Source organism: Triticum dicoccoides, chromosome 4B (genome assembly GCF_002162155.2).
Source record: "Triticum dicoccoides isolate Atlit2015 ecotype Zavitan chromosome 4B, WEW_v2.0, whole genome shotgun sequence".
In the NCBI taxonomy this organism is placed as follows: domain Eukaryota; kingdom Viridiplantae; phylum Streptophyta; class Magnoliopsida; order Poales; family Poaceae; genus Triticum; species Triticum dicoccoides.
The window spans coordinates 57,735,184-57,761,670 of record NC_041387.1 but is presented as its reverse complement, the minus strand read 5'-3'; the positions used below and the strand labels follow the sequence as shown (position 1 = coordinate 57,761,670).

At 43.8% G+C, this 26,487-nt stretch overlaps 1 protein-coding gene and 1 long non-coding RNA gene across 3 annotated transcripts; both read right to left on the bottom strand.

Moving 5' to 3' along the window:
• Positions 1 to 5,244: 5,244 nt before the first annotated feature.
• Positions 5,245 to 10,407, bottom strand: LOC119294986 (WD repeat-containing protein PCN-like). The gene is made up of 11 exons (XM_037573301.1): positions 10,047 to 10,407; positions 9,815 to 9,946; positions 9,135 to 9,456; positions 8,989 to 9,052; positions 8,675 to 8,788; positions 8,434 to 8,596; positions 7,990 to 8,143; positions 7,338 to 7,912; positions 6,644 to 6,825; positions 6,188 to 6,442; positions 5,245 to 5,890 (listed from the first exon to the last, which is right to left on the bottom strand). Exons 1-11 carry the CDS (start codon positions 10,218 to 10,220, stop codon positions 5,602 to 5,604), a joined length of 2,424 nt encoding a protein of 807 aa, XP_037429198.1. The 5' UTR covers positions 10,221 to 10,407; the 3' UTR covers positions 5,245 to 5,601.
• Positions 10,408 to 14,801: 4,394 nt separating this feature from the next.
• LOC119294987 lies at positions 14,802 to 15,870 on the bottom strand. Of its 2 annotated transcripts, none has more exons than XR_005143640.1 (3): positions 15,559 to 15,870; positions 15,351 to 15,458; positions 14,802 to 15,263 (listed from the first exon to the last, which is right to left on the bottom strand). It is a non-coding gene; the product is annotated as an uncharacterized LOC119294987 (long non-coding RNA). The 2 variants fall into 2 exon arrangements; XR_005143639.1 differs by having other exon boundaries at positions 14,802 to 15,277; positions 15,559 to 15,869.
• Positions 15,871 to 26,487: the final 10,617 nt, after the last annotated feature.

The following is a 26,487-nucleotide window of genomic DNA, read 5'->3' as shown; positions in this document are numbered from 1 at the left end:
AGGTATCTTGACATAACTGTATCAACGATACATTGTTTATCGTATGACAAAATTTGTGCATTTTGGAAACGGTATGGCAAAACAGGCGCTGTGAAGGCTCCACTAACATACTTCAGTAAAGAAAAAGAATACAACGGGGCTACTCAAGAAACAAAAGCCACCAAAGAGAAATCGACCCAGATTGTTATGGCGCCATCTGATAAGATCTCAGGGAATTTCATGCTAGACAACTTGCTTGGCGATGGGAACATTACATGGTGGTGATGAAAAAGAAAAGGAAAATAAAAAGACAAGAAAAAATAAAAGAAAATTGTGGGCGTGCCGGCGAGGCCTAGCCGAAGGAAATTACTACTAGGCTGCTATTCCATGACTCTTTTTTTTTGCGAGAAAAGGAAGATGATATTAAAGCTTCGTTTTTACAGAAAGATCCAAAAAAAATGAAAATTACACACGGGTCCCTCTGGATCCCGACCACGCCGACGAACAAAACGAGCCGGTGGCGCGCCGCTGCCGCTGCTCCTCTTCATGCCTTTGTTCGGAGCCAGCCCCTCCGCAGCCGGGAAGTCGCCGGACAATGGATCCGAAGATCCTGCGCCCTGAAACGCCGTCGTCATCGCGAAGCTTCGCCACACCATCTTCATCTTCAACATCAGCACCCGGATCCGCCGCCTATGCAGATCCGGCGAGGGCTTGACGCGCACGGTGGTTCCGACGAACCACGAGCACGGGGAAGACGAGCACTCCGCCGCAGAGCTCCGTAGAGCACCACCGCCGAAGGGAAGGAGCACCGCCATCAAACTCCAAACCAACTGCGTCGCCGCCTCCACAACGCTGCCGGCTGGATCCCAAACAGACCCTACACTATGTACACGCCGAGATCCGGGGCTTCCCCAACCTCCCGCTGCCGGAGCAGCCGACGGAGGAGGAGAAACCCCTGGATCCCCGGCGGGCGAGGTGGATCGACTGGGGACGTTCACAAATCGCCCCCTCTCTACTATAGACGAAGAGGGGTGCTATTCCATGACTCAATAGGGGACCTCCTAGTCAGCGTCTTAGGCGCCAACTAGGGGTTCCGGCGCCCACGCGCCAGCATATACGGGACGGCCAATAGCAAGAGATGCCATCACTTGGCAGGCGCGCAGCTCGTTTCCTTTTGGTCAATGGTTGAAAGGTCGACGATTGACCAGTTGACCAGTCAACCATTGATTTTAAAAACCCAAAACAATCATTGACAAAAATGGAAAAAGTTGAATTCAAATAAGTTCATGGACTTGAAAAGAAACTGAAAAAAGTTCATGAATATGAAAAAAGCACAAAATTGGAAAAAGTTTACCGATTTAAAAAAAATCCATCAGATTTAAAAAAAGGTTCATCAATTTTGAAAAAAAACACAAAAATTGAAAAATATTCATATATTTTGAAAAAGTTCATCAATTTAGAAAGAAAAAATCACAAATTTGAAAAAAAATTGAATTTGAAAAGGTAATCATTTCTCCAAAAAAATCATTAAATTTGAAAACAAAAGTTTATCGTATCGAAAAAGTTCACAAATTTTGAAAAAAGTTCATCGAAATTGAAAAAAGGTTCATCGGTCTTAAAAATAGTTAACAACTTTTGAAAAAAAGTTCACAAATTTAGGAAAAGAAAAAAGGAAAAAGGAAAGGCAAATAAAAGGACAAAAGAAGGAAGAAAAAGGGAGCAAGTGAATGCAAGAGGTGTGGTGTCCCGGGTGGCTAATGTCGTTTATGGGGAGCAAGCGATCTCACGCGCTTGTTTTTTTGGTTTTTAACGAAGAAAAAGAAAACTAAAATGGGTCGGCCCAGTGTGAAGGGTGTGCGCACCGGTTTGCGGTTCACACATTAACGGGCACAACGAGTGCCGAATAAGAAATGCCCAATAGTAGGTATATCTTACGAAAAATTGCATGGCTGAGCGGGCCAGGGCATGGGTTCGCACAACCCTAGCTCCATGGTGGTTGCCTTCTATATCCTACGGCCAGGGATAGGGACGGTATGAGTTGAGTGTTCGAAATATGCCCTAAAGGCAATAATAATGTATTATTGTATTTCCATTTTTATAATTAAAGAGTTGATATTTCATGCTATAACTGCTATGATCCTGAAATATATGATTCGGTGGAAAACTCATATGCACGTGTGAAATGATAAACGGTAAAGTATAAGTTCCTAGTCTTGCCTCTAAGATCGGCTCAAGTGTTGTTGGTGATCATGTTTTCCGGATCTAAGGATGTCGTTAAGTGTAACGATAGTTCTAAAACAAACATTGAGAGTATGACGTTAGAAGAACGATCATATTGAATCGACCCAAACTTGTTTGTTATACTTTGAGATAATATCGTCTGAAATCAATTGTTATAACAAGGAGTGTTAGAATGTGTTTTTAGTTCCTCGGACCATGAGAGTATTGTAGTCACTTCTTACCATAGGTGAACTTTGGGGTTGCTCAAACATCATCTGTAACACGCTGATCATAACGACAACTTACAAGTTCATCAAAAAGTTTGACAAGGGGCTTGATAGCTCGAGAGTGGGATTTGCTCCTCCAATGATGGAGAGATATTTTTAGGGCCCTCTCGATGTGACGGCATCAATCATCGTCTGTCCATATACAGGTGACTACATCACGGGGATGCCGGAACATTTCAACGAGAAAGAAGAACAAAACCGGTAACAAGAATGATGATATAGTGAGCATGTGCATGACTCAGAAGGATACCAGCACACCTCGGGTTTTGTAAAGTATCGCAAAGCAAAGGCAATATCACATGATAACCAAAGGTTCATTCTAATGTCATTCGTGCAATCATAGGGATCGATATGAACGTCCACGGTTTCGCTATCGGTCATTGAACGAAGTGGTTTCGTTCATGACTATGATTTACCGAACCTACGGGGTCACAATCTTAAGGTAATCATGATCTACTAAGTGTTAGTAGGATGAGAGTATCAACGATTTATTTGCGGAATTGTTTCATTAATATTCAAAATAGTTTTGAGAGGAATCGAAAGCGTTTCGGGGTCACTAGAAGGGTTTCAGAGATTATCGGATAATACCGAGTATTACCGATAAATAATATAGAGGTGAAAATTGTTTCCGGTTTTGTTAAATTAATAATAAAAGCCTCTAATAATTGCTAGAAGGCTTTCATATTTAGTAATTTAAATCAACGGGCCTTAAAAGGCCAAGTGGTGGAAGGAGTATTGGGCAACCATGGCCCAATAGGTAGTGACGCCCCCCCTTTCCTTGTGTGTGTGTGTGGGGGGGGGGGGGATTGGACTAGTCTCCTCCCCCTTGACCGGCAACCCAAAGAGGGCCTTTCCCTCCTTGGTGGCTGCCCCTCCCTTCCTGACGCCCGCAACCTATTCGACGGAACGCCCAACCCGACGCCCAGCGGCCGACGTCCCCGACTTCAACGAATTCATGGAGAGCATCATCTACGATGGTCGTGGCCAAGCCTTCCACCCCGACGGCCAAGGCCAAGGCTTCGATCCCGGTGAGACCCAAAGCCAAGATGGTGTCGAACACTTTGGTGGCCACGAAGAAGAAGAGGCCGACGACCATGGCAACTCATGGCATGAAGACATCTATTGCGAAGAGGAAGAATAGGGTGTCGACATTGAGGAGGAGCCTTTATTTATCGATGAGCTCACCCAAAGAGCCAATGCACAAAGGAGGAAGCAAAGCATACGCACGGGATCGTACACCAAAGATGAGGACACATTGATTTGCGAGAGTTGAAAGGAGATCGGGCAAGATTCCAAGACCGGGGTAGAGCAAAAGGGTGTCATATTTTGGGAAAGAGTTCATACAACCTTTCATGAACGTAGGAAGTTTCGGCCCTACAAGTTTGCGAGCACCTGTGGCATCAACTCAATCCAAAAGAGATGGGGGTTTATTCAACAAGAATGCAACAAGTTCTGTGTTGCGCTTGAGAGCGTTGAAGCCCGTCCCGTGAGTGCCCTAGGCGTGAGTGACTTGGTATGAACTTCTTCTCTTCGTTCCTATGCCATGATCATGGTTGGTGCATGTTTCTTGCATTATGTGTCGTTAATATTACATTATGGCCTTCGCTTTGATTGTGTAGGCATTCCAAACTTTGGAAGCCTCCAACGCCCGACATTCCAAGAAGCCATTCACCCTCACCCATTGTTGACGCTCATCAAAGATCGCCCCAAGTTCAAAGATCAATATGCAGCTCTAAAGAAGAATGGAGGGTCGGCGCCCGGGGTTGGGGATGAAGATGGAGTGAAGAGGCCGAGGGGCAAGACCAACTTGAAGGTGGACGAGAAGCGTGATGCGACCCCTTTCGCCTTGCAAGAAACTTTGCAAGGCATGATGACCCAAAAGAAAGTAAGGGACGAGAGGAAGCGCCAAGAAAAGGAGGAGCAAATGAGGATATACATGGAGCTCCAAACAAAATAGCTCGACATGGGAGAGGCAGTCAAGAGGAGTAAGCTCGACATGAAGGAAGCCGTCCAAGCGAAGAAGCTCACGATCATCGAGGCCACCAATGCCGACACCAAAGCAAAAGAGGTGGGCTAGCCATCATGACCGTGGACTTGACCAACATGTCTCCTTAGAGAAGTTGGTTTGAGAAAAGGCAAAAGGAGATGTTCGACCAAGACGGCATGACCTAGGAAGGCTGCGAGACATGAACTATGGCCTTTTTGGAAGGCTGGCAAGTGTGCCGACCGTTGGCTTCATTGCCAGCGTGAAAACTAGCCGCTCGCTTTGTTATCGGCCTAAAAACTTGGGGGTTGATCATTTTGTAGGCTGGCATGTGTGCCGGCCGCTAACGATCTGGTCGGCATGAACTATAACCACGGTGCCAAAATTCTAGTCATCCATTGGGAGCACGGCCAACACAAATGTAAAAAAGGCTGGACGCTGCCCTTTTGCCCGGCCCAAACGAACAAAATGCGAACAGGACAAATGTCCGTTTGTGATCGTGCTAGCCTTACGTCATTCAATCCAACACCATATTTCATTGCACATTTCCTTACGCCGCTCAATCACCATGGATGACCAAGCTACCAAATTATTGAGATGCGACCTGTGAATGAAAAAAGGAGGATATGATCGTCAACAAAAATCCCAACTGGTAATTTTTAGGTACAGTCGGCTGCGATTCAATGATTTAATACTTGTCCACCAACGATTGTATTGTACAGGTTTCACCCTTGATGTTCTATCGTTTGCTCACGTACACACAGCACAAAGGCATAGACAAACGAGATATGTTGACATAACAGTAGATGATACATTGTTACATATGACAAAATTTGCGCATTTTGACACAGTATGACAAAACTGGCGCTGTGAAGGGTCCGCTAACATACTTCAGTGAAGAAAAAGAATACAACGAGGCTACTCAAGAAACAAAAGCCACCAAAGAGAAATTGACCCAGACTGCTATCGCGCCAGATGATAATAGCAGACAGTATGTACTGCTACATCTTGGGAGTGTCATGCCAGACAACTTGCTTGGGGTTGGAAACATTTCATGGCGGTGACGAAAAAGAATGGGCTGCCTGCCTGTTACGAGGGCCACAAGTTCAAATGCTACTATGGATGGATGGATCATGTCCCGTATATGTGTCTGTGGACCGGTGGGCCGAATCCTTGGACAACATCCATCCATTGCTTCTCCACTACCAGAATTGAACTGTCCAGTAGGTGGCCAGCAAACAGCACCGGATCTTTAAATGCAAAAAAGGTGAAGTTATTCCTTTTCTCTTGTTTCAAATCTTCGTCACGATGTTTACGCTTAACCTTTGTTTTCGCAGCCTTTTGTGAGTCTGTCTTTTCTGATGTTGACAATTGGACATCCTGGACAACTGGCAATCCAAAATCAATAACGCACATTGCCCTGGAAAAGAAAGAAACATTTATGCGTTCAGCGTCATGTTAATCATTGTCAGTCTACTAGTAACAAGGCAAAAAAAAAACAGCAGACACTATTAATTTCCATATAATCAGATTTCCTCACAAATGCCTATCAAACAAATCAGCACTTCATGAAACATGTATTAAATCAGCACCAAGAATGTGTTAACGCACAGGGCTCAGAACATTAAAACACCAGCAGCATAAGTGAACCAGCCAAAAACAGGTCAGCAATAGATGACAGTAACTAGCAAAACACTAAGCATTAGAAGGTTATTACCTGGCACTGTATATCATGACTGAAAATGGGCTCATTTTATGAAATGAGAGGCCAATGACCTCTCCAGGGAAGTCTTGGAATCTCGTGGGTAATTCATGTGTATGACGCTTAGACCATTCGCCCAGTTCTTTTGCTTCCACATCAAATACATATACCTCATTTTTAGAGGTAGTTATAACAAGGGCATTGTTCTTGGGACAAAAGCCACCGGATGTAACCGAGCCACCATTCATTCTCGGTATGAACCAGTGTTGTCTGCAGATAATAGAAAAAGGTTTAGATATGGTACAAAAGCATGCCTTCCAATGCATAATCATGAAACTGATGGTCTGCCAAGTCATATGCCAAAGGACTGCAAATCAGATTACATTGTACTCCATACATTAGTAAATTATTAGTATCTTACTAGGCATGAAAGCAGATTCAGAGCACACAATCGACTGATATGAAGCATACCTCTGGACCTCAAGGTTAAATATGTAGACATCCCCAAAGCAGTTAGCTGCAGCCACCCACTGCCCATCAGCACTCACAAACATTTTGGTGACAGGTGGTTCTTTGGAAGAAGTTTTTGTTCCATCTATCTTTCTTGTAGGGCGAAATATATTTGAAATTTTTCTCGACGCAATATCCACAACCTGATTTGTGCAGTAGAAATGAAGTTCAGAAACAAAATAACAGAGGAATCAGAAGACAAAAAAAAACATCACCATGGGCTTAACCATCAAGATGTATTTCACCCTACAAGAAATAAGTCAAATCATTGGGGATAGAAATCACATCCCAGTTCTAAACCTTGTGATTTGACCATTCATGCTCAATTCAACACTGGCAAAGATATGAGTAATAAGGCCCAAAAAGACAGAAGCAGAACCGTATCAATTTGTACCTTCAGATTAGTTAGACGTGCTATTACTAGGTTCAACATCTTATAGTACTATACTGGATGTACAAAACTTCAAATGGACTGTTTTAACTGCATATTGTGATCTACTAGAATTGTTTCCAATAAGCTATGAGATGAATAGCTTTAGGCGCATGGCAGCCGCAACAGCATAAATTAAGCAGTTACAATGCACAGATAATGGAGATCATCTACTAATCATTCTCCTATGAGTACAAAAGGGGGCCAGATCAGAGAAACACTTACATAAATTTTCCCATCATTGCAAGATAGAACCAGACTGGATGAATCATCAGTGAACATCATGCTCTGAGAGCATGGTATTCCCTTTGGCAACTCTATTTTGTCTAGAGAGAACTTCTTTCCGCCCTTGTGTCTTAGTGCGAAAAGGCAGGGCTTTACACAATCCGAATAGGCAAATAGCATTCCATTGGTAGAGACAGCACTTGCTATTATTTTTCTAGACCCCTTGCTTTTAAGATGTACAACTTGTCGTATCGTAGCATCTCCTCCGGACGATGTACTTGGCGTCAGTTTGTTCTTAACTGACACAAGTAGAACGTCCAAGCAGTTGACAGACTGGACAAGCATCACAGAATCTCCGTTAACTGTGCAATCTCTTGCTAAATTTATCAATGGACGTTGAGGTGCAGGGCAGAAGTTATGAGGTGCATATAGAGTAAACTCCCGTGCAGAATAAGCAAACAGCTTGGTGTCATCCCCACCAGAAATGAGCATCGGTACACCCAGATGTGCCCACTTGCGGTAACTGAATTCATCCTTGCGGCGAGTCTTTACCACCTTTTCCTCTGGTACAGCATCTGACAGAATAAAAGAACTCAGATAAATCAGCGTACTCACAATTGGAGGTCAGGTTACAATATGCACAAACACAAACCTTCTTTGCATATTGGTACGGCCATAGTCAATGCCCTTACATCATGAGAATGGGCCCTAACATATCCCACATAGACCCACTTGTGCATTTGCTCTTCGGCCACCTTCTCACTATGAGCACTGAACTCATCTTTCGATGCCTTGTACAAAATTACCTACAGATCAACTGTTCAGTTAGAAAGCGAAGAAAACCAGGTATAGCATGCTTGACTCAAGGGTTCTTGAATTGCAACAAACAGAATTAACACATTTAATTGAGAAGTCTATTTGCAATTTATATGGTGTATTTACTGCACAACTATAATTTAAGAAAATGTCCCAACATGTATTGCATTCAACAATAACAAACAGCTTCTCGAGTTTTTGAAGGCAAAAACACACATAGAGAGAATTTTTCGTAAGTGTAGTTAATCCACCTAACAGCTGTTTCAGCAATGCTACCAACCTGCCCATCAGATCCTGCAGAAAATACCCGGTTCTGACTAGGCACAGTTGCTAGTGCATTAACATCGCCTTTATGGTAAGTGTGGGCTTGCAGAAGAGTTCCATGGCGGTTATCCCAAAATTGAACGCTCCCAGAACTATCCCCGCTAACAAGGGTTCCACACCTACATAGCAACAGCAATAATCAACACAAGCAAGTAGAGGGAGAAGAACATTGAACATAAGAAAATGTGTTGTCTTACCTTAGAAATAGTAATGACCATATACAAAATTCACTTCCACTACCAGCACCCCCTAATCCAGCAGTGATGCGATACTTTTCATGGAAAATTGTTGAATCCCAGCATCTGATTAATCTGTAGAGCATAGTACAAGACTATATCACAAAAATGAACCCATAGAGACGGCATCCCATAAAAAAAAGCAATGACCTATAACTGAGAAATAATTGTAGAAGAGAAAGAAAGATGGTCAACAGTCTAATTATATGCACGGGAAGAATCACATATGATCCATCATAAAAAGCTATTTACACTGGAATGGTATGTTAACATACCCATCGCTGCTTCCCGAAAATATGAATTTGGCATTATTACTCCATGTCACACTCAAAACTCGTCCTGCAAGTAAGCACATAAATAAAAAATCACCCTAGTTGAAATCACTTCCAAAATAGGGAGATGAAAGATATACAGGACATACCGCTCACTCTTGGAAGAGATCTATAGTAGGTCAGTGGGCCAGATTCAGGCACATTATACAAGCGCACAGAACCATCGTCACATGCCAGAGCCAAACGCGGAAATTCATTCACACGATACGAAGAGCTTGTCTTCGCAGAATCATCTTCATCATCAGAGCTCTGACCATCATCAACATAACTTAATTCAGAGTCGGTAGATCCATTATGATTTGCATGGCCATTCGCAGCACATCCTGAGCTTTTATTTCCAGAAATCAATTGATCATCTGTAGGCTCCACGGCCATCTGCCAGACCGGTACCCCAACGGTATCTAGGACAGTCTACAAAAGAGAATAATAAAACCATCATGATTGCATCCACAAACTTACAGTTACTAATGGGATAGCAAAGCGATAAATATACAAGTAAATTCAAATAAAAACAGATGTATAACCATCCAATGGAACTTATGTCAGATATACACTCCTAGCACATTGCATTTTCTGCACCCAAGATGGTAAGAAGACCAGGCATTCTATAACCCAATCACACGCTTGGGGGCGGTATGCACAAACCTAGAACTTCAGGTCATTGCTACAGACCGTCAACAAGTTGGAAACCTATCCCCCTATGTTTCTGAAATGACGAGTGCGTTCGAATTGGAACTGAAATGTAGCACAAGCACGCGAAGTGCGGCACCTTTTGCTGCAGGTGGAACAGATCCCATTCAGCCACCGACCCATCAACGCTGGAAGAGAGCAGACGGCCCCCTGCGCCATTCGGCACCCACACAAGCGATGTGACCCTCGACTCCGCGCCTCCCTGTATAGTCTGCGGCCACAGAAACCCAAAATCAGGTCACGGCGAAATCCCGGGGTCGCTCGCAGAAACCTCGGCGCGGCGAGGAGGGTGAGGGGGGGAGGGAGCGTACGAGCTGGTTGTGCCACCCGACCGAGCCGGGGGAGACGAGCCAGAGCTCGAGGGAGCCGTCCTCTCGCGCGGCGGCGACCTGGGAGGCGCAGGGGGAGGTGGCGAGGGCGACGATGGGGGAGGGCGTCCAGGCGACCGCGCGGCCGCCGCAGTGGTGGATGCGGAGCTTCTCCATGCGCGCGTCGGTGGCGGCGTTGGCCGCGCGCCGGCCGGCTGGCTGGCTGCTCTGGCGATCCGCGCGTTCTAGAAGGTTCCGGGATGGGAGCTCGGGGGCGGCCGCGATGGGGGCGCGCGCGGCGGGATTGGGGGGGCGAGGGTGTGATGATGCTCAGAGAGAGAGGCGGCTCGCCGCTCGTTAGGGTTTTGCGGGGCGAGGAGGTCAAGTAGGGTTGGCCGGGACGCAAGCGTGAGGGCCACGAGAGGTGAGGCTGGCGAGCTGGGCCTTCTTGAGCGGCGGGACGGGTTTAGTGGGCTTGAGAGATGTCGACGGCGTGGTGGTTTTGGGCTGTGCTGAGCTCGGTCGGCTCCAAACCTTTTGAGTGTACAAACCGGGTTGTTGAAAAAAAAAACGTGTATTTTTTTTTCGGGGTAATGAAGAGCTTTATTCATACGAAGAGGCGCCGGCACTATCATTCATGAGGCTGGTTACCAGCAAACCCGGCGGAAAGTCCATCCAGCACTCCGACACCTTCAATATGCATGCATGTTTTGCACAAAGGTGGGTCGGAACGTTAACATGCCTCTTTACATGTAGAATATCAAAAGAAGTAAAACTAGCAGCTAGCTCCTCAATATTTAAGAGTAATGGCGCTATCATAAAGCGTGAAGTCCGGCGCGAAGCAATCTGTATCAATTTGCACCCGCGCAAAGCCACGAAGCAATGCCACCACCACGCCTTCACATACAGCAGAAGCCTCTGCCACAAGTGGATCTGTAATGCCTAGGCATGGTTTGCACCAAGCTGTTAGGAACGACGAGGATGACCGAGCCACACCACCAATGCCTGCTCTGTGCTCCAACATAGAGATTCCAGCATTAGTGTTAATTTTGATCACCTCACCATCTGGCGGTCGCCACCCATGACTTGGCAGTATGCTAGCATGCTTGGTTGGAAGCTCTAGCACCGCAAGAGCATCTCTAATCATTTTTAGTGATTGCATCGGTTCCATACTTGCCTTGTCATGAGTAATGTTGTTCTGAGATGTCCAGATAGCCCACATCACCGTCATAATCTTAGCTTGGTCTGAAACATCGAAATGAGAGTCAGAGAGAATATCCCTGGACCAAGTCAAGCCATGCAGCTCCGGTAACTTGATGCCCAGCCACTCGCGGGCTTCTACCCATAAGCGTTTTGCATGTGTGCATTGTATCAACGCATGATAGATATCTTCATCTGCTAACAGACAAACTTTACACCTGGCTAAAGTCGCTATGTGCATGTACTTGAGGGTGCTCTCGACATGAAGTATCCCCCGAAGCACACGCCACCAGAACACGCGAACTTTGGGCACCACATTCAGCTTCCAAAGCTTCGAACACATCTGTTTGTTCGTCTCTGAAGATCTGTAACCAACCCTTCTTCTAGAGCAAGATGCTCGTTACGACTCATGAGAGTTCGGTACGCCGATTTTACAGTGTAGATGCCTGCTTTCTCCACTGACCATGCCCAGATGTCATCTCCTCCCATCCGCCTTAGAGGGATATTTAGTATTGCTTCTGCCTCAGGAGAGATAAATTTGTTCCTCACAATGTCAATCTTCCACATTCCCAGACTAAACCTCGATCAGTTCTGAAACCGTGTTCATGTTTGTCGTGCCAGTTTGTACTAATGGCTGCATGGAGATAAGCCCCGGGATTCACGGGTCCCTCCAGATCGAGACCGTCGTACCATCACCAATTCTCTTGATCAAACCATCCTCCAATGCTTCAGAATAGCTCGCCAGTTAGCCGAAGCGTGCGGGTGCGCTCTAGCGCCCAGGAAGTCGGTATTTGGGAAGTACTTCCCTCTGAGCACTCGCGCACAAAGCGAATTCGGGCTCGTGATAAGTCTCCATCCGTGCTTTCGGAGAAAAGATAGGTTGAAGAGCTGCAGGTCTCTGAATCCCATCCCTCCCTTCACTTTCAGGGTTGCAAGTGTGTCCCAGTCAAGCCAATGCAGAGATCGACGATCAAGGGAACTAATCCACCAATATCTCGTCATGCATGAGGTGATTCCCTTGCAAACTTTTTTAGACAGTTTGAAATAGCTCATAGAGAATGCTGGGATCGCCTGATGACTTCAGGCGCACCTCTCTTCCCGCACATGAAATCATGCGCTTCATGCCTCCCTGCAACTGACTTCGGATCCTCTCTCTAAGATGTTCAAAGGTGCCACTTGTTATCTACCCCGTTGCAGTAGGCAAACCAAGGTATCTCTCGTTGAAAGCCTCGACCGAAATGCCAATGATAGCTTTCAAACTTTGTTGAACCGGATCGCTTGTGTTCGGACTGAAAAAGATGGAGCTTTTTTCTCGGTTCACATTGTCCAAAGCAGTCCTCATAGATCTGTAGGACACGATTCAACCTTTGAGCATTATCCTCCTTTGCGTTCATAAAGATGAGGATGTCGTCTACAAAAAGGAGATGATTGATCCAAGATGAATTATTGCTCACTCTGATTCCGTGTATTCATGGAGTGATATGATGCTGATGTTTTTCAGAAAAGTTGCACGTATCAACTACAATCTCCGTACAGAATTAACTATCACTGAAATGAGTGTACCTAGACACGTACGAATGGAGAGAGTATCGTTTAGCTTTCTGAGAGGAGTAATTGCCAGGTATTATATGAGAATCAATGTGTTTTGTCTCACGCGAGGACTTTGAACTGTTCTACACATTTATTTTTTGAATGCAATTTCGGTTGGTGAATATGGACTTACTTTCAAATCTCATGTGAGGTACAACTAGACAAGCCTTTTCAAATTGAGTGGGCGTGTCGACATTTTAAATTTTTAATGGGCATTGCTTCATAGCGATAATTACTCTAGCATGTTGGCCCATTTGGAAACAGCAAAACAACCTTATTTTCAAAGGGATATGCCCATCCTCTAGGGTCTAGGGCAGGTAACACGGTTTTGTAACGGAGGTCGTCTTATTTAAGTTCAGGCTGGAGCAATAGCTTGTTCCTCTCTTGTAATCACTAGATTATGATGGCGCGCGTTGCCGCGCCCGTCTATTACCAATATAGTAAGGGTGGAAGAGTACAAATTCATGATGAATCGAAATAATTTTGTTTTCTGGAAATATATAATGCAACAAATAATATGAAAACTAAATATAAACTGAGGTCATCATTTTTGTTTGAAACTTAATAACAAACTAAACTTTTTGGATTAACAAAGCATTGCACCGATACTTGGTCTTAAAAAATAATACTTAAGTCATGTCAGCTAATTGCCTAGGAACACAATGAACACAAATAATTATAGCAAACTCACGATTTAAGGGCACTACATGATATGTAATGGTCAGATCATTGAATAATATTTCTCTTGGTTTGCATGATCATTTTCAAGGTTAAATATATCTTGACATCTAAAATAAGATCCAAAGCCACAGATTGAAATTTCCATGAGAATTCCCTTACACCAGCAAATGCTCATGTACATTGATCTGCGCAGTTAGCAAAAGGAACAGACCTTTCAGTGTATGATTTTCCTGATTTGTATCTCCCACCCCTCCTAGGGATTAACTCAAGATAGCTAATTGCCCCCTTTTGGATCACACATAATCAATAACCACATGTTTAAATGATGAATGTAACACACAAAATCCTTTAGAAATGCTTATTCTAAAACAAATTAATAGCACAAACAATAAGTATGAACTGAATAGGAATGAATTCTTTTCCTTTTACAGCAAAACATTTTTCTTAAACACCAATAACAATTATACTTCCAGGTAAAAGAGGTACAATGGTTCCCTAGAAAAAAGAGGTACCAAGGTGGGGGATCCTCGTCTCCCAACACAACAAACTCATGGATAACTGCTTTATCTTCATAGGGACAGTGGTCGAAGATTATCTTGACAAAATCTGTGTATTAAGTGGTAGCAGTCATCACACACTACTATCGTCGTCAGGCGGTGTGACCGACAAGTGACAACCATCCTTCATAGTCATGTCTACCTCCACGTCGTTGGATTTAACAGCAGTAGTAAGCCATGTCTTAGGTCATGAGCTTCCACAATCTGAGCATCCTGGACATAATCCAGTTTCATATTTTGAAACGGCTATACGAGAAACCTTTACCATATCGCATGATTGCTCTAGCATAATTGCATAAATGATTTCATCCAAAGAGGCATCTATATTGAGCTCAACAAACCCAGGTGCTGGCATGCTCCACCCAATCCTTTTCAGTTTTGTTGTATATGTACAGAGCCTTGGGAAATTTTAGATGGTCATCACTATCCAGCTCGGGAATTAACTAAAACTAACATCACACAAGGCCACCTATATATGTAACTGTTCGGTTCAACAAATGTTTTCTGATGCAACCCATGTCAGTATACACTCATTGAAAAATATTATAAATACACACAGTAGGGAGAAATTCCTATTGTTTTGCATGAAAACAAATTGGCTGAAACCTCTGCGTATTATACATGGCATCAGGCATCTGATTTACATCCAGAACATGCTGCAAAAATAATGACTGAAGATGCTTACTTGCTAACACCTTACATGATTTTAAGAACATGCTTGGCTTTGGCTTTGTCAAGAAAATTTATCTTATCTCCTTCAATTACCTAAAAATAATATGCCACAAGACACTAATCATGTCACAATAAATGGTCAGAGATGAAACATCATGCATCATATTAAGAACGTGCATTGCCATATGAAGAGCACAAAGTGCTTACAGAAAGTGTTGAGCTTCACAACCTTTTGGAAATGCTAACTGCTATATGTGCACGCACACACACGCGCGCATAGACTGCATTTTAACATCGTCCTGATGACAACGCGGAAGTTTACAGTGAAGGGAGCGCTTGTGGCCACAACAATACATGATCAGACAAAAATCTCAGACCAAATCAGTATTCCTTTTTCAAGTACTCTTCATTAAACAAAGATTCTTTACCAAGCTTTTGAGAGAATATTGGTTCATGTCCAAGCTGGGTATGGATCCAATCCATGATTGACTTTATTTTGTCGTGGATACCTCAGATATGCCTGTATGTATGTACCTGCTTCATTACTTCTTCAAATCAATAAGTAATGCTGGAATTCACCGTGCATGTCATATAATGAAAGGGATACCTTCAATTAGAGTCTTCGGAAAAGCATGTAAATTCATTGTCCAAAAGGATAAACAGAAGAATTGCTCCATATGCCATCGTTATACGAAGCTATGGCTCCCTTGGATTCCTAGAACAGTCCCCTCGATAGAATAATCCATCATGATACAAAAATTCCCAAACGGGATAAAGATTAAGAACCCAATCGTAGTGATGGATCAAAACAATACCGTCCAACTGTAGACACTCTGTGCAGCAGGTTGAGCACACATAGTAAGATGACACACGGATAATAACCTGACAGTTCGCCATTGGAGGGGAAGAAAAACCCAACCCATCGGAAACGACCATGAATCCATTAACTCGGAGCGCCTTCTATTCATTTGGGAGTAGAAAAATAACATCAATCAGATGAATTCCGAAATTTGATGGAGAAAGAATTGGGGGATCAGGGAACAGAGAAGATGAAGTATCAACATGCCAAAGTAAGGTGGAGGAGGAGACTGCGAGGAACAACGCGATGTAGAAACTATATGGATGCCAGTGGAGTACTGTAAGAGCACAGATCGAATGGTAACTGACATGTGCAGATTGATTACCATTAAGTGAGTAGGAACGGACGCCGGCAAGTGGGCAAATCAATTGCCATTAAGGTCTGTACCAACAATGACTTCTATTCCGATGACTGAATCGCCGGGCGATGGTTTGCTATCCCGTCACTGCACCATGGTGTTGCCCCGCGAGGAGATCCTCTCGCTCGCATCGCAAGAACCAGGCATGGCCTCTCCCGCCCGGTTATGCGTAGGTCGCTCGCCGCGGATCGGTTCGCCCGCCCGCGAGATGGAGCTGCTGCCGAACACACGGGATGGGAGGCTATGTGATTCTTTTTTGTTTCGTGGAACGGTTCGCCCCCAAGCGAGAAGTGCGGTTGCAAACTCTGCGCTATTTTTTCTTCCGTTGGTCACTTGCACATCTGAAGCCCAGCAGGCCCAAGCAATGGCAGAACGTCCATTTTGTTACGGGAGCAGCGGCCCAGCTCGTATAGCGATCTTTGGTTAGCAGCGAACAAATCCATCCAACAGCCAGAATACCTAAACTCGTAGATCTGATGGCCAGAAGGCTTGATGACCTGAGAGGGCTAGAAGGATGCGGGGTTGTACATCCAACGGCCAGAATACCTAAACTCGTAGATCTGATGGCGAGAAGCCTTGATGGCCTGAGAGGGCTGGAAGGATGCGCGGTTGTAATGTCTTTAAATGTATACACGACCTAGCTTAGACAGTTCCTTTGTTCTTACTAGATCTTTTTTTAGAACAATCCGTTGCGTCATTAACGTAAAGCCCAACTCGAGCCATGAAGTGAAGTGACCTATAAACAACAAATTGTACAAATGATTCACAAAGAAAAAAATGCAAGCAATAACTTAGGCGAGCTATTTGAAGGAATTTTTTTGTCAGTGGCGAATCTAGCCCACTAGGCCAGTGTGGCCAACAGTGCTACTGTACATATACATATACACATACCATTTTTTTTCTGACCCTAAAAAATGTACATTTTTTATTTTTATTTTTAGCCTTTCTCATATGGTACAAAAACTATTTCCAAATCTCTGGGTGGGTTGTGGCCCGCCTTGGCCACCCTCTGCCTCCGCCATTGTTTTTCGTGAATTGTCTGTAAGTGATTATGTTTGTATTGTGTTTGTATTTGCCTTGTATTTACTATCGACAGACAATGATAATTGTTACCCTATTTTCTTACTCCAGCTCGGATGGTCGAAAACTCGACCGCACCTCACACGGCAAATGACCTGAACTATCAAAATTGGGGATCCCCACCCGGAATCACATGAACAGAAGAAAATCAGGCGGACGGACCAGACTATCGACGAACCATGAAAGAGTGCTGTCAACGAGCATGCACAACTTAAACGCCAGTCGCCAACGACGCAAGGGTGAAAGGTCGGGTGAGATGGAAAAACGCGTCATCCGAACAGGTCGCATCGATGGAAGGCCGAGAGAGATGGTAAAAGACACCACCCGACCTGTCGTAATGGGCCAAGTCCGGGTAGACATGACAAAACAACGTCATTGCCAGCCGCAGCGGCCAAAGTTTAGCTAGCACTCACAAACAAGACCCACATTACAAAACACGCCTTCCGGTCAAGACAACCCGACGCCCCACTTAGCAGAACCCAAGCAAAAGCAAGCGCAGCGTTCACATTGCATCTGTGCCAATGACTATTTGAAGGACGTGTTTACTAAAACTTATCAATGACCCGCTGAGCTCGTGGGCAACGACCAACTTTAACAAAGAAGGTAAGCAAGCTGATACATCTCAAATGTATCTACTTTTTCAAACATTTTTTCTTGTTTTGGACTCTAATTTTCATGAGATTTGAATGGAACTAATCCGGACTGACGATTGTTGTTGACACTCGAAAATGACATGATCTCAATGAGTGGCTTGAAGTTGTAGCAAGATAAAGTCAAATTTCTAATTGGAAGTCACCATTGAATAGTTCCCTTCGAGAAGATCAAGATGGATACAAAGATAGTCCAAAACGGAGTTCGGATGCAAGAAGTATGACAATTTCAGGGATGCTCATGTTGACATCAGATTATAAAATGGCATGATACTCAATTAAGATAGCCTCCTATGCAAAAAGTTTCAACATAAAAGCTGCGCGTCTCGTCGAAACAGTCGATTTTGTTATTAAGATCGTCTAAACCCGAGTTCGTATGCAAAAATTAGGGTCAACACGGTGCGGACCGGCTAGAGATCAAAATATTACGCTTGACATCACACACATGTTGATGGATGTCTGATACAATGCGTGAGCAATTAGCCCTTCAAGATGGCCTCGAATCGAAAAACACTTAACATGAAAGTTGTTCGTCTGGTTAAAACGGTCAAGATTGCTTTTGGGCTCGTTTCCATCCGAGATGGTTTACCACCTCAAAAAATACCGCAAGGTGTAGCCAGTTTTAAACCGAACAATTTTGAAAAGTTTGGACAAAACCATCCGAATTTGACTAGGGTTTTGGACGTGAATCCAAGCCTTTTCGAAGTCCAGCCGACTCTTATATACCTAGGAGGTGACGACCGATTGAACAACACACAATCGAACAAATCATCTACCACTTTTTATCTTTTATCTTTTTTCCTTAACCCTAGTTCTTCTTCTTCCTCGTTCTTCGTTCGTTCTTCTTGTTGCAGGGCGGCGAACCTCGAGGCCCTAGGGGCGATCAGGTCGACCTATGGCAGCCCATAGCCGCTGCGTGCCTAGACGGGGTCCCTTCCGGGCACGTGGGGTTTCGGGTGCTCAAAAGCGCCCGCCGGATTGCTTGCGTACCGCGCTTCCAGACGGGTCTCCTTTGACGCGAGCTGCGTTGCATTACCCTCGGCGTTTGAGGTACACGGTGACGTGTTCGTGTGACCACACTTTTTGGCGACTCCGCTAGGGACGAAGCTTTGAACGGTCTTCAGCCCGTTCTTGCTACGAAGAGATCGTCATCTAGGATTTTCAATATACAAAGGTAATATGAATACCCAATTCTCTAGATGCAAATAATTCATATGGTGTTACTAAATCGTTCAATGAGTATACTCTATCAGCCAGCCTTAGTTTTTCAATTATTCATCTAATTACGTGCAAAGACCGATTCAAAGTAATTTACATGCTTCAACTTCTTATGATATTAGTAACATGTACCATATGTACTCCAACTCTTATGCATCGGCAACCCCACAAATCGTTATGCCGATGAACGACGTGATGAGTTTGGTCGATCAAGTTGAAACACCTCGTGTATGAACTTCCAATAGCATGCGGCAAAGTGTTTCACATTTTTATTCATCGGCAACTAATTTGCAATATACTAGTTCAACCATGCCGATGGATGGGAGAATTGGCCATGCTACTACTAGCTATTCGTCCAGTTACTCTCATCCTCATATACTAAACCTCATGACAGTAATTTTTCAGCACCATACACAACCGTAAATGTTCATAATTCGGCATCACACCTTCCTGGTCATAGCCGAATAAATGTAAATTTTATAGGAGCAGTTGTGCCCAATATTGTAGAAGATGAGATAGTGATGGCTGCATTGAAGAGTTTAACCCAGGATTAGTGCTCTTTGCCTTGAACAACATGAAAAGGGGCTATTTCCTGATTATGAGGCAATAAAAGCTAGAGTTTTGCAGGAAGATGAATCTTTGCCAATTGATAAAATTGGCGAGCAAAAATATGGTTTTCCAACAATGCATATGCCTTCACCTAGTATTACATCATATTATACACCCCCTACAGAATTGCAAAGTTTCGGCAACACCAATATGTCATTGCCGAAAGAATATAAAAGCATTGGGGGCAACCATATCCGGAGTGGGCTGAAATTGAGAAAAAGCATAAAGCCAATTTTGCCGCTTGCCGCCAGAAACAAAAAGAAACAAAATTGACTCAAGTAAAAGAAGCATTGCCAATTGGTAGAATCAATGTAAAGAAGGATGATTTGAAACATGAAAGTGCTTCGGTTGAAAAAGCCGAATCAAGTAGTATATATTCTGAATCCATCAAGTCCAAAGAGGCAAATATTATTGAGAAAGGGCATGCCAAGCATAGCGAAGCGACCATACTTGATTTTTCTAAAATTAGTGGAACCTACTTCCTGCCCTATGAGTTTCGTGCCATAGAAATTGATGAACTTCAAGGACAAGAACAAGTAGTCGAACAAAGTGAAGGAAATATGCCCTAGAGGCAATAATAAAGTTGTTATTTATATTTCCTTATATCACGATAAATGATTATTATTCATGCTAGAATTGTGTTAACCGGAAACTTAGTACATGTGTGAATACATAGACAAACAGAGTGTCCCTAGTATGCCTCTACTTGACTAGCTCGTTAATCAAAGATGGTTAAGTTTCCTAGCCATAGATATGTGTTGTCATTTGATGAATGAGATCACATCATTAGAGAATTATGTGATGGATAAGACCCATCCGTTAGCTTGCCATAATGATTGTTTAGTTTTATTGCTATTTCTTTCTTCATGACTTATACATGTTCCTCTGACTATGAGATTATGCAACTCCCGAATACCGGAGGAACACCTTGTGTGCTATCTAACGTCACAATGTAACTGGGTGATTATAAAGATGCTCTATAGGTGTCTCCAAAGGTGTTTGTTGGGTTGGCATAGATCAAGATTAGGATTTGTCACTTCGTGTATCGGAGAGGTATCTCTGGGCCCTCTCGGTAATGCACATCACTATAAGCCTTGCAAGCAATGTGACTAATGAGTTAGCTGCGAGATGATGCACTACGGAACAAGTAAAGAGACTTGCCAGTAACGAGATTGAACTAGGTATAATGATATCGACGATCGAATCTTGGGCAAGTAACATACCGATGACAAAGGGAACAACGTATGTTGTTGTGCGGTTTGGCCGATAAAGATCTTCGTAGAATATGTAGGAACCAATATGAGCATCCAGGTTTCGCTATTGGTTATTGACTGGAGAGGTGTCTCGGTCATGTCGACATAGTTCTCGAACCCGTAGGGTCCGCACGCTTAACGTTCGATGACGATTGGTATTATGAGTTTATGTGATTTGATGTATCGAAGGTTGTTCGGAGTCTCGGCTGATATCACGGACATGACGAGGAGTCTCTAAATGGTCGAGACATAAAGATTGATATATTGGACCATGTTATTTGGACACCGGAAGTGTTCCAGATGGTTTCGGGTAAAACCAGAGTGCCGGAGGGTTTATCGGAACCCCCCGGGGGAACTAATGGGCCACCATGGGCCTTAGTGGAGAGAGAGAAGGGCAGCCAGGGCAGGCCGCGGCCCCTCCCCTTGGAGTCCGAGTTGGACAAGGGAAGGGGGGGGCGCCCCCCTTTCCTTCTCCCTCTCTCCCTCTCCTTCCTTCCCCCACTCTCCCTCTTGGTGGATTCCTACTAGGACTTGGAGTCCTAGTAGGATTCCCCTCATGGGGTGCGCCCTAGGGGCCGGCCGGCCCTCCCCTCCTCCCTCCTTTATATACAGGGGATGGGGCACCCCATAGACACACAAGTTGATATTTAGCCATGTGCGGTGCCCCCCTCCACAGTTTTCCACCTCGGTCATATCGTCGTAGTGCTTAGGCGAAGCCTTGCGCCGGTAACTTCATCATCACCGTCGCCACACCATCATGCTGACGGAACTCTCCCTCGGCCTCAACTGGATAAAGAGTACGAGGGACGTCACCGAGCTGAATGTGTGCAGATCGCGGAGGTGACGTGCGTTCGGTACTTGATCGGTTGGATCGCGAAGACGTTCTACTACATCAACCGCGTTACTTAACGCTTCCGCTTTCAGTCTACGATGGTACGTGGACACACTCTCCCCGCTCGTTGCCATGATTCTCCTAGATAGATCTTGCGTGATCGTAGGCAATTTTTTTGAAATACTACGTTCCCCAACCCAACACAAAGCACAGAATCAAGAAAAAGATGATGAAGAGGCGTTGAGGAGCCATCCAAAGGCGGAGCAAGATATTGTTCAAGTCACACCATCATCATGCTCTCCCAACATATTTGAAGAGGTATATTTAGAAAGTAATTTACCTATTTCTAGATTTGGTCAGAACTTTATTATTGATGCATCCATTAGAAAAATCCTCTGACCAATGAAGAAGGGTAATTTACTTGTTAGCAATAAAATTATTATAGAACATATCGGTCAACCCATTGCGCCATTTATAAAGACCAATAATGACTTATTGTTGCAGCCAAAGCTTTCCCCGTTGTTTTATCTAAAGTTAATATCTAATTGGGCAGCTTTGCTTGTTTCGTACTTGGCTTGCACTTGGTCTCAATTGAGACATGTATGTTCTAACTATTTTCATTTTAGAAATTTAAAGCCAAGGTTAATTTCTGTTGAGAAAACCGATGCTAATATAATATCTTACACAAAGACATCGGAGATAGAGTGCAAAACACAATGCATAGCCGAATGGGGTGATGCAAAATCTGAACCATTCGTATGCTTAACTCCAAAGCCGTTCTCACAGTAAGATCGCCTAGAAAATAAAAAGTTTACTTTCAATTCAAGCATGTGTGATCAAATATTTGATTTATTGCTGAAAAGTAATTACATAAGAATTCTTGATCACCATGTCAAGCCATCAATTCAAGGACAAATGTATTGTAGGTTGAATAATTCGTTCAAACATAATTTTCAGGATTGCAATAGGTTTCGTCAAATAGTTAAATCGGCTGTTGAAAAGGACGATTGAGATTTGTTGAAACACCAAAGGATGACCACTCTATTTCGATTGGTCCTGATGGTAAAAAGTTTTTGCATCGGCTTCTTCAAGCTGATTCATTAAATGATGAGAAGGTAAAAACAGTGGATGATGGGATCAAGTTTTCAAGTAAAGGAGTTGTTCAAGAGCATAATGAAGATATTCTTGAAAGCGGGAATTCCCGCAAGGTTGCATAGAAGACACCGCTGGGCACTTCCCGGTTCGCGCCGCGTCGGCTCCAGTGCCGGCTGGCTCGCCCTCCTCGACCCTAACATGAGCGTCTCGCTGATGAACCCCCTGGCGCACGCGCAGGTCCGCCTCCTGCCGCTCCGGCAAGACCAACTCCTCTATCCTAGTCCCTTCTGTTGCGAAACGCGGTAATTTCAAAAAAATTCCCACGATCACGCAAGATCTATCTATGTGATGCATAGCAACGAGAGGGTAGAGTGTGTCCTTGTACCCTAGTAGACCGAAAGCGGAAGCATTATGACAACGCGGTTGATGTAGTCGTACGTCTTCACGATCCGACCGATCCAAGTACTGCATGATGACGTCCCTCGTACTCTTGATCCAGTTGAGGCCGAGGGTGAGTTCCGTCAGCACGACAGCGTGGTGACGGTGATGATGATGCTACTGGCGCAGGGCTTCGTCTAAGCTCCGCAATGGTATGATCGAGGTGTGTAACTGTGGAGGGGGGCACCGCACACGGCTAAGAGATTGTCTGTTGTGCTATTGGGGTGCCCCCTGGCCATGTATATAAAGGAGGGAGGGAGAGAGGAGGCCGGCCATGTTTGCGCTGCGAGGGGGGAGTCCTACTTGGACTCCTAGTCCAAGTAGGATTCGCCCCCCCTTTTCCTTTCTTCCATGAGAGGGAAAGGTAAGGGAGAGAGAGGGGAAAGGAAAGAGGGGGCCCGCCCCCCCTCCCCTAGTCCAATTCGGTTTGGGCCAGGGGAAGGGCGCCCCTCTCACGTGGCCCTTTCTCCTCTCCTCCAATAAGTCCCACTAGACCCAATACTTCTCCCGGGGGGTTCCGGTAACCTCCCGGTACTCCGGAAAAATGCGTGAATCACTCAGAACCATTCCGATGTCCAAATGCAACCTTCCAATATATGAATCTTTACCTCTTGACCATTTCGAGACTCCTTTTGATGTCCGTGAACTCATCCAGGACTTCGAACAAACTTCGGTACATCAAATCACATAACTCATAATACAAATTGTCATCAAACGTTAAGCGTGCGAACCCTACGGTTTCGAGAACTATGTAGACATGACCGAGACACATCTCTGGTCAATAACCAATAGCGCAACCTAGATGCTCATATTGGTTCCTACATATTCTACGAAGATCTTTATCGGTCAAACCGCATAACAACATACGTTGTTCCCTTTGTCATCGGCATGTTACTTGCCCGAGATTCGATCGTCGGTATCATCATACCTAGTTCAATCTCGTCACCGGAAAGTCTCTTTACTCGTTCTGTAATACTTCATCCCGCAACTAACTCATTATCACAATGCTTGAAAGGCTTATAGTGATGAGTATTACCGAGAGGGCCCAGAGATACCTCTCCGAAACACGGAGTGACAAATCCTAATCTTGATCTATGCCAACCCAACAAACACCTTCGGAGACACCTGTAGAGCACCTTTATAATTACCCTTTTATGTTGTGACGTTTGGTAGCACACAAAGTGTTCCTCCGGTATTCGGGAGTTGCATAATCTCATAGTCTGAGAAACTTGTATAAGTCGTGAAGAAAACAGTAGCAATGAAACTGACATGATCATAATGCTAAGCTAACAGATGGGTCATGTCCATCACATCATTCTCCTAATGATGTGATCCCATTCATCAAATGAGAACACATGTCTATGGTCAGGAAACATAACCATCTTTGATTAACGAGCTAGTCAAGTAGAGGCATACTAGGGACTATTAGTTTTGTCTATGTTCACACATGTACTAATTAAGTTTCCGGTTAATACAATTCTAGCATGAATAATAAACATTTATCATGAATTAAGGAAATAAATAATAACTTTATTATTGCCTCTATGGCATATTTCCTTCAGTCTCCCACTTGCACTAGAGTCAATAATCTAGTTCACATCACCATGTGATTTAACACCAATATTCACATCTGTATGTGATTAACACCCATAGTTCACATCGTCATGTGACCAACACCCAAAGGGTTTACTAGAGTCAATAATCTAGTTCACATCGCTATGTGATTAACACCCAAAGAGTACTAAGGTGTGATCATGTTTTGCTCATGAGAGAAGTTTAGTCAACAGGTGTGATCATGTTTTGCAAATATTCTATGTCCACAATGCTTTGCACGTAGCTACTCTAGCTAATTGCTCCCACTTTCAATATGTATCCAGATTGAGACTTAGAGTCATCTGGATTGGTGCAAAAGCTTGCATCGATGTAACTCTTTACGACGAGCTCTTTTATCACCTCCATAATCGAGAAATATTTCCTTAGTCCTCACTAAGGATAATATTGAGCGCTGTCCAGTGATCTATTCCTAGATCAAAATTGTACTCCCATGCCAAACTCAGGGCAGGGTACACAATAGGTCTGGTACACAACACAACATACTTTATAGAACCTATGACTATGGCATAGGGAATGACTTTCATTCTCTTTCTATTTTCTGCCGTGGTCGGGCTTTGAGTCTTACTCAACTTTACACCTTGTAATACAGGCAAGAACCCTTTCTTTGACTGATCCATTTTGAACTTTTTCAAAACTTTACCAAGGTATGTGCTTTGTGAAAGTCCAATTAAGCGTCTTGATCTATCTTTATAGATCTTGATGCCCAATATGTAAGCAGCTTCTCCGAGGTCTTTCACTAAAAAACTCTTATTCAAGTATCCCTTTATGCTAGCCAGAAATTCTATATTATTTCCAATCAACAATATGTCATCCACATATAATATTAGAAATGCTACAGAGCTCCCACTCACTTTTTTGTAAATACAGGCTTTACTGCAAGTCTGTATAAAACTATATGCTTTGATCAACTCATCAAGGCATATATTCCAACTCCGAGATGCTTGCACCAGTCCATAGATGGATCGCTGGAGCTTGCACACCTTGTTAGTACATTTAGGATTGACAAAACCTTCTAGTTGCATCATATACAATTCTTCTTTAAGAAATATCCATTTAAGGAATGTAGTTTTGACATCCATTTGCCAGATTTCATAAAATATGGCAACTGCTAACACGATTCAGACGGATTTAAGCATCGCTACAGTTGAGAAAATCACATTGTAGTCAACACCTTGAATTTGTCGAAAACATTTTTGTGACAAGTCAAGCTTTGTAGATAGTAACACTACTATCACTGTCCATCTTCCTCTTGAAGATCCATTTATTTAATATGGCTTGCCGATAATCGGGCAAGTCCACCAAAGTCCACACTTTGTTCTCATACACGGACCCCATCTCAGATTTCATGGCCTCAAGCCATTTTGTGGAATCTGGGCTCATCATCACTTCCTCATAGTTCATAGGTTCATCATGGTCTAGTAACATGACTTCCAGAATAGGATTACCGTACCACTCTGGTGCAGATTATACTCTGGAAGACCTACAAGGTTCAGTAATAACTTAATCTGAAGTTTCATGATCATCATCATTAGCTTCCTCACTAATTGGCGTAGGAATCACTGGAACTGTTTTCTGTGATGAACTACTTTCCAATTCGGGAGAAGGTACAATTACCTCATCAAGTTATACTTTCCTCCCACTCACTTCTTTCAAGAGAAACTCCTTCTCTAGAAAGGATCCATTCTTAGCAACGAATATCCTGCCTTTGGATCTGTGATAGAAGGTGTACCCAATAGTT